The sequence below is a fragment of the Anopheles cruzii genome, chromosome 3, assembly GCF_943734635.1.
Source record: "Anopheles cruzii chromosome 3, idAnoCruzAS_RS32_06, whole genome shotgun sequence".
NCBI classification, from domain to species: Eukaryota; Metazoa; Arthropoda; class Insecta; order Diptera; family Culicidae; genus Anopheles; species Anopheles cruzii.
The window spans coordinates 85,113,234-85,121,534 of NC_069145.1; the positions used below are offsets into that span (position 1 = coordinate 85,113,234).

General features: G+C 54.6%; 2 protein-coding genes across 2 annotated transcripts; one reads left to right on the forward strand and one right to left on the reverse strand.

Annotated features, from left to right (window-relative positions):
• The first annotated feature begins 1,165 nt into the window (after nt 1-1,165).
• LOC128271511 (transcription factor hamlet-like) lies at nt 1,166-2,740 on the forward strand. The gene has a single exon (XM_053009077.1). It carries the CDS (start codon nt 1,166-1,168, stop codon nt 2,738-2,740), a length of 1,575 nt encoding a protein of 524 aa, XP_052865037.1.
• Nucleotides 2,741-6,070: 3,330 nt separating this feature from the next.
• Nucleotides 6,071-8,301, reverse strand: LOC128271185 (polypeptide N-acetylgalactosaminyltransferase 3; the record flags this gene model as incomplete). Its single annotated transcript, XM_053008628.1, has 3 exons — nt 6,071-7,160; nt 7,240-7,341; nt 7,405-8,301. Coding segments are annotated over 3 exons (1,731 nt in total), but the record flags the coding sequence as incomplete, so codon positions are not given.

The window sequence follows — 8,301 nt, forward strand, 5'->3', positions numbered from 1 at the left end:
TGACCGGTCCTCGGAATGGGGCGCCCAGCTGAAAATACAAACATACGGTTCCGTGACGAATTTCGACACACACACAAGCCGGACAGGGATTGATCCCGTTTTCTCCCGTGCTGGGGGAAGCGAAAGAAAATCCCGGGACTGACACTCGCCGAGTCGAGTGGACAGCAAACACACTCTGGGCCGACTTCGGCCCAGACCCTGCACGCGATCCGCGATTTGAAAACTGTCCGCTCGCCGGGAGCGGGGGGGCTACCTGGCAGAGTAGCAGCAAAAGGCGAAATGGTTCGAATCAAGCGAGGCCACCGAGCGCAGCACCCACGTGCCGGCCGCGGTGCCGGAGTCGTGCGCCACACTTCAGTCCAGAGGCCCGCGCGCCGGTGGAAGTCTTCGACTTGACGGTGGGCAAATAATGGGTTTTCATAAAAGGAAATCTGGAGCGCTGGGCGAAGATGGCGAAGAGAAAACGGTACGGCGTTGCAGGGCCCGTGTCTTTGTCTTAGGTGCCACTTCCTGCCGCCGCCGCCGCAGCTGCATCATCGTCATCATCATTGCCTCGTGCGCCACGCGCGAGAGTCAGCGAAATGGCGGTCTTTTTGATTAACATTCCTGCAGGGCGCAAGCGCGCCCAACAACCTGACGTTGGTCCCGAGGTACGTCCCGTCCCGCTTTCTTTCGCCGGACAGCCCACTGGCGCGCGCTGGCGGAGGCGCAGGTCCACTAGACAATATCAAAAGATGATAGCAAGTCCAATATTTGCCCGACGACAGTTCCAATGCCAGGTCCGCAAGTCTTTATTTTGCCAAGACCGAGGCGCGCGCTGGTGTCGGGTCTTCAAAACTGGGTCGCAAAACATCTTCTACTTCCACGGACAATAGACCGGTGGGGCCATTGTAGCTGAAGAAGTGTCTTCTCTGGAGCTAGACGGACACGTGCGGTCCCCATTCTCCGGCGGGGGGAATGAATGGCTCAATTAAGAGGCCGCCTTTCCGCGAGACTGTCCACACAACAATGCAGCTTGCAGCTTCTGACGCGCGCCCCCTTTCCCTCTTTTCAGACTCAGAGCCCCGCAGGAGACCCCCGGAGCAGAGAAGTCGAGTGGTCCACGACGAGAGAGCGATCCGCAAGAACACGGGCGCGGCCCGGATGCAGTGAGCGGCGCACAAAGATGCGAGAAAAGGACCACTCACCGCGCAAGATGCTGCCAAGTCCCAAGCAAGGGGCGGTTTACCCGCTGCTCGGTCTCGGATCCACGCTGCCGGCCCCGTTCGATCTCTCGCTCGCCAACCGCTCCTCGTCCTCGAACCTGCTGCACCAGCAGCAGCAGCAGAGCCTCGCCGAACAGCCGCTCGATCTGCGGGTCGAGCGCAAGAAATCGTCCCCGGCGAGCGGCACCTCGGCGTCGGCTTCCGACGACGAGGCGGACCACGGGCCACCGCGGTCCGGCTCACCGACCACCGAGCCCTCCAAACCGCTGCCCGCCGGCAATGTGATATTCTTCAACGACAGCAACAACAACAACCACAGCAGTAGCAACAACAACAACAACAATCACAGCCACAAGCACAGCAAGCAATCCTCCGATAGCAATAAGAGGAGCCCGAGTCCTACGAACCACCACCATCACCACCACAACAACAACAACAACAACAGCTCCAAGTACACCAACAACAACCACATCAACATCAAGGACGAGTTCCGAATATCGAACCTAGCGAACCACCACGGTTCGGCGGCCCTGTTTCCTCCGCCCGGTCTCAACCCGCTCATGCTGGAGGCGATCGCGAAGGCCGGCCTCCCGCTCCCGTACCGTGGTTCATTCCTACCGCCCCGCTCACCCGTCTCCTACGATCTGCAGCGATTAAAGGAGCGCGAGGCGCTGGCCGCAAGTCTGTCACAGTTGCGACAGAACGCCACCAACGGCGGCGGCGCTGGTGGTGCTGCTGGCGGTGGCGGGGCGAACGTCCTGAACAACAACAACGCCAACATCATCAACCACAATCTGGCGCCCGGCCCGGGAGGTGGCCCTGGGGGCGGCGGTGGTGGTGGCGGCGGTGGAGTTCCGGGGGCGCACACCAAGAACAAGGATCGCTATGCGTGCAAGTTCTGCGGGAAAGTTTTCCCGCGGTCGGCGAACCTGACGCGTCACCTGCGGACGCACACCGGGGAGCAGCCGTACAAGTGCAAGTACTGCGAGCGGTCATTCAGCATCTCGTCCAACCTGCAGCGTCACGTCCGGAACATCCACAACAAGGAGCGCCCGTTCAAGTGTGCGCTCTGCGAACGGTGCTTCGGTCAGCAGACGAACCTGGACCGGCACCTGAAGAAGCACGAGGCGGACGCGGCCGGTCTGGGCCTTGGGCTGGACGAGCGACTGCGGTCTGCCCGGCGGAACTCGCGCGGAATACCGGAGGACTCGTACTTCGAGGAGATTCGCTCGTTCATGGGCAAAGTGACGCAGCTCCCGATACCGCTGCGGCTCCAGCAGCAGCAGCAGCAGCATCACCCTCCGACGGCGGTCGCTCCGACCCTCTCGAGTCCGTCCAGCGACGGGCGCTCGTACGGCCGGCGGCAGGAGCTACAGAACGATACGCACTCCTCGCGCAGCTCGTCCCCGTCGGACGAAGAACCGGTGTCGCCGGCCGCAAGCATCGGCAGCCAGCCGCAACAGGACGAGCCGATCAAGATGGAGACGAACAACAACGAGGAGGACGGTGACGGCGAACCGTTACAGGTCACCTGACGTCCCCGCGGCGGCCCCGTGTAAGATGGTTCCTTCGACACAGTATTCGCAATACTACTTCTAGTACTGGCCGCCACTAATGCAGCAAGTTGATGTACAAATAATTAATCCGTGTCACCTCGGATGCACAGCGAACCGCGGAGAGAGAGAGAGAGAGCGCAAGTACCGGCAAAGTTACGACCGATCCTAAATAGCTTCTAAGTCTTGAGGTGCCGCTCGCTGGCGTGACGAGGCGCAGGGATCAAGGGTCCATTTACCACTACTTACCACGCTAGGCCCGGCCCGGCACCTTGAGCGACTAAATAGTATTAGCGTGTTAGGATTACTGTTCTCGTTTATGCCTTCCCCTTCACTTCTACTAGCACCAGCGGAGTAGTCTCTCTTTGGAGTATTTTCAGCAGCCCAAAAGCACGTACCTTTGGTGGCTCCACAAGCACCGAAGGTCGCTCCGCTACATCGCTACATTTTACTTGCCATACCTGCTACGTTTCCGTTTTCGCTTACATTTTATTGTGTACTTTCGATCGTTTTACTTTACTTTTTACGCTTAGCCGCTTTCTGGGCTGCTCCCGGCCCCCCGAACGCTGAGGGAGCATAGCTACTTGTTAGGGGAACTACTAAAGTTAGTGCACGGAAACATGGTACTCAAAAGTAATCGTTCAACCAAAGCCAAATAAAATCTGCTCGCCTGAATTTGTAGTGAGAGAGAGAGAGAGAGAGAGATGCACACCTCGGAACACTCCGGAGGGAAGGGTTTCTTGGACTCTGAAGACGGACGTCTTGCGACGACGCGGAATTGCGTGAACAGAAACAGAGTGTTCCGCGTGGCAAGGCAAGTGTTTGTGTGAAATCGTTAAAGTATTGTTGAGTTTTAGTTCTTCTAGTGGGTAAACCGAGAGTGTTTGGGGGTTGTTTAGCGTGTAGGCCCTAGACGTTTAGGTTGTGTTGTTACTAATTAGCTAAGTGAACGCGCCCGGCAAACAAACGTCGAATAAGAAAGTAAGTCCCATTGTGCGCGTCGTGCGCTATGTCTTGAGCGCGCGAAAGACACGTTTTTATGCTGTCCATCGTTAACGGAAGCGCTCCGGTGACCATCGCGGGAACCATTTGTGTTCTAATTAAGTTCGAACAACACACACAAACACGCGCGTGCGCTGCTGGAGAAGATGGCGCGAAGTGTCCGTGCCGGCCGCAGAGCGTCTTCGCGCATAAAACCGGCACTTTTCGCGAACGGCCTCCGTGGTCCGGGGACGTGGAAAAGTGTTCGATCTCGCGGTTCGAGCAAATTAAACAAAGCACCGGTAGAAGGGAGATTGGAGGGCCGAAGATCGGCCACAGGTGTGGACAGGGAACGGGAGCATCAAACAGACATAAAACACGCGTCGTCGCTCGCTGTCGTCGCTGATCTCTCGCTGATACCGTTTCAATGTTTAGCGCTGATCGCGGCCATCGCGACAGGAAACTGGCCGGGCCGCGAGACTTGCGAAACGTTGTCAACCAGCATCTTCCTTTTTTGTTTTATTTCCTTTTGCTGCCTTTTGAATGCTCACTGCTCAACAGTAGGTCGCAGCAACCGGTGATGCTCGGCCGCTTGATCGTTGATCGCAGCCCCCCGATAGTGTGTGGCCCGCAATGATGATACGCGAAAAGCGCAACAGAGCACAAGTGTCTTCCCGCTAACCCGCAAGGGACAAAAACACTCGGTGGCTGAGAATCGGCGGTAGCCAAGAAGACAACGACGGCGACCGGCAGCCCATTAAACTAATCCGCGGCGCGTCGTCCGTCCGAACGGATGAGCTCGCGGAACCATAAAATAACTGCGATCTCTGCGCCAGCTGAGATCCGGCCTGGCTGCCCGAGGAAGATAAGATCGCGCGAACCCGGCAGCAACCCGGTTGGGTTGACGCAACCGCGCACTAGTGACACTTACCCTTACAATTAGCAACTCACAACATCGCCACGATATATTCACTGCTGTTACAAATTAGTTACCAATACAATCGTCGGAAGCGACGAAAGGATGCGTTAGCGGAGTAGATATTTTTGTTTTAAATGTACTCATAAACACTCTAAACCGATAAGAATTGCCGAAACAACAAAGTTAGATAAGCAAAAGCACCGGTGCCCCGATGCGTAGGACCCACAAAATGCGATAAAACGGAACGGAACAGCAGAGTAACGAGCACTGGACAGAACAGAGAAGCAAAGTTGTGCGGCGGTGCGACCGCGTTGTGCCTTCGAGGACCGGTGGAGTACGAGACCATGGTCCAAACTTGCGATCGTAGGGTAGTTTGTTTTATTGATTGAGAAGATTTTATCTGCTTGTTAATTGTACGATTTTTTAGTCCAAATATACACACCAAGTACCGTATGGCGACGCACCGCAACGAATGGCGACGAACCGGAAGAACCGGTCCGGCGGGCACTAGTGAATAGAGCGAGAAACCATTAATCATAGTTAAACGAAACGTTTTGTACCATACCATATACATACGCCGGCGGAGACGAACAAAAAGCCGATACACACGCAATACTCGATCGTTTCCGGTGCACCTTACTAACCGCCCAATAAAGGCAGTTCTAAACGTTATCCTTGCTGTAAAGGATACAAAACACGCAGTTCGCAATCGTTACATTGTGGTCGTGACGCGCGATTCTATTTTCGGATCCTCTGCCTTTCGGTACCACTCCCAAGACGCTTGTGCCCCTTGGGCACCCAAATTGCTAACGGCCCTTTTAAAAGGCACAACACAACGCCGATTATAACAAACACCCGACACACAATTGTTAATTGTAAGATGTTTTCTGTACATGTACTTCTAGATGTTACGGTTTTAATATGTATGTAGCGAAAAAACCAAGTGAAAAATAAATATCATGCACGATAGATGAAAACGATACTCGTGGCGCCACGGCGCGTGTCATTCGCAATTGACGACGAAATACCCCAGTGCTTGGTCATGTCGAAGTTTTATTGTAAATCATTCTACGGTACGGCCAGGATGCAGCGGTTTTCGCTTGTACGGTTGTATTAGAGTTTATTCTTTCTTGAGCACTGGGCTTGGGTGGCCTAAGTCTGCCGGAGGCGCGAAAACTGTCGATCGTTCCGCCGCCCGTTCACAATATCACAGTCTAAAATCATATTAACCTAACACGCGAGTAGCACGGAAAACACCGATAGTTGCGCCTTATTGCTGCTAATATCATTCGGGCGAGTCTTTTAAGGGTTGAATTGACAAAAGGTAATACGAATCGGTAAGAATAAACGGTAAGTAAATGCAGTCCAAAAAATGTTAATAACAAAATACATCACCATACGTAATACCATTGCGTTCGCGGGAAGAATGTTACTTAAGTTACGTTATGAAATGTTTTGTCTCTACAGTTCTCGTCTTAGTATTACTAAACCGGCTTCAACGCACTCCTGCGGCGAAGTCCGATTGAGGTTCGTGAGGCTAATGAAGGTTGGAAGAAGTGCCTCTTTTGGCACTGCGTTCCCTGCTTTGCCTCGCACACGGTTCTGTCTGTCAGCTCTCCCTTTTTCTAGTAGTTCCCAAACAATATTAGTTTAAGTAAGATTTGCTCTCATTAACTAGTGGTGAAATGGATGGTGTTCCAGCACACACCTCTCGGGTGTCTCAGCTGGAATGAAATCGTTCTGCCAAACCCCGTGCGGACCCCGATGGTTTTACTTCCACGCCACCGGAAAGAGCATCCACTTTTGCAGTTCGTTCCGGACATCGCACGGCCCTAGAAACAGCTCGTACTTGTCTTCCCCATCTTCACGCACGAGCGTCGCGCTGCGCTCCAAGCAGTCCGTCACACCGGCGCCAATGTTCTTCAGGTGGTACGTGTCCGTTTCGTAGATCCACCGTTGGTTCGGTTTCTGGCTCCCGCACGTAACCATCTTAATCTTCCGGACGCCCTCGACCAGCTCCTCGCCATCGATGGTGGTGCGACGGTACGAATCGAGACAGATGCCCTCGTCCGTCATAATGCGCCCGTAATCGTCGATCACAAACTGCTCGTCGAGCACGTTGATCAGCAGCGAGCACTTCTGCAGGAAGCACTGGCCGTACGGCTGGTTGATGGCCGCATTCGTCTTCGGTTTGTGCAGACAGAAGGGCGTATGTTTGGCCGCCTTCATCGCGTCCCCGATACGCCGCACGTTCTCGGTGAGGTATTTGATCAGAAACTTCCACTGCAGCTCCGGGTTGAGGTGCTTGATGATCAGCGTGATCTTCTTCATCAGCGTCAGGTACTCCTGGTAGTCGAACGACGTCGTGAGGTCGATCGGCTGTATGCGGCCAAAGAATTTGTTCGGTGCGGGGAAAAAGTTTTGCGGCCAAACGCGCCTCAGATACCAATCGAACGATTTGCAGTTCAGTGACCGTTTCAACGCCAACCGGCTCGACACGTTCTAATGATGGAGAAGAGAGAGGCAGCACCATGGGAATGATAAATATGTCCGGTGTGTGGTCAATGCGAAAACGCCTTACCAAACTTTTAAACTCCTCCGTTCCTTTGTTGAATTTGAAGAAAAACTTGGCCCAATCGTCCATCCAAACGAGCGCCACGCGGGCAAGGTTTTCGTTCAGAATCTGTAACGCAAAGGAAGTGAGTCTTCTCGAGAGTTCTTATGTGGCCCCTTCGCCAATACTTACCCCGGTAACACCACCCGGGAACGTGTACGGGGAACTCTTCCGAAATAGGTGGCCTACGTGCGAACAGGGCGCGATTTCGATCTCGCCGCCACACTGCCACACGCGGAACGACATTTCCAGATTGTCGCCACCCCAAATCTTGAGCCGCTCGTCGTACGCCCCGATATCGAAAAAGTACTTCCGATCGATCGTAAACAATCCGCCGGCCATCGCCGGCGTCTTGAAGGGGGTCGTAGTGTCCTTCCGCCGTTCTGCCAGCTCTTCATCGCTCAGTGTGTACCAGCGAAAGTGCAGCGGCCAATTGAACGCTCCCCAGTGGAACTCGAAGCTTTTGATGTACGAAAAGTTATCGTCCGAAATGATGTCAATCACCGGGCAGACCACCTTCTTCGGGTTCTCCTGCACGCGGGCCAGCAGCGGTTCCAGCCATCCCGGTGAACACTCGCAGTGTGCATCGAGAAACGTGAGCGTGTCACCGGTGGCCATCCGTGCTCCGAGTAGCCGGGCCGCCACAAGCCCTTCCCGTTGACCGAGGCGCAAAATGGTCACCGAAATGGGCAGCTTTTGGACGTAGTTGTCAAGCTCGCGCTTCAAAAACCGCCGATCGCTCGCATCGTCCACCAGCAGGATCTCCCGGATGAGCCCCTTCGGAGAGCGATTGATGGCACTCCACACCGTGCGCAACAGCACCGACCAGGCCTCGTTGTGAAAGACGATAATGATGGAAGTGGTTGGCAGCTTCGAAGGGTACTGCTTGGCGGAACACTTTGCCTTGCGCACATCAGGCAGACTACGGTTCAGGGCGATCCGATCGCTTGCGAGGAGATTGTAGCGATTGATCTGAAACAGTTGCTGCATTCGCAACAGATCTTTCGCCTGTATCACCACCGGGTCACC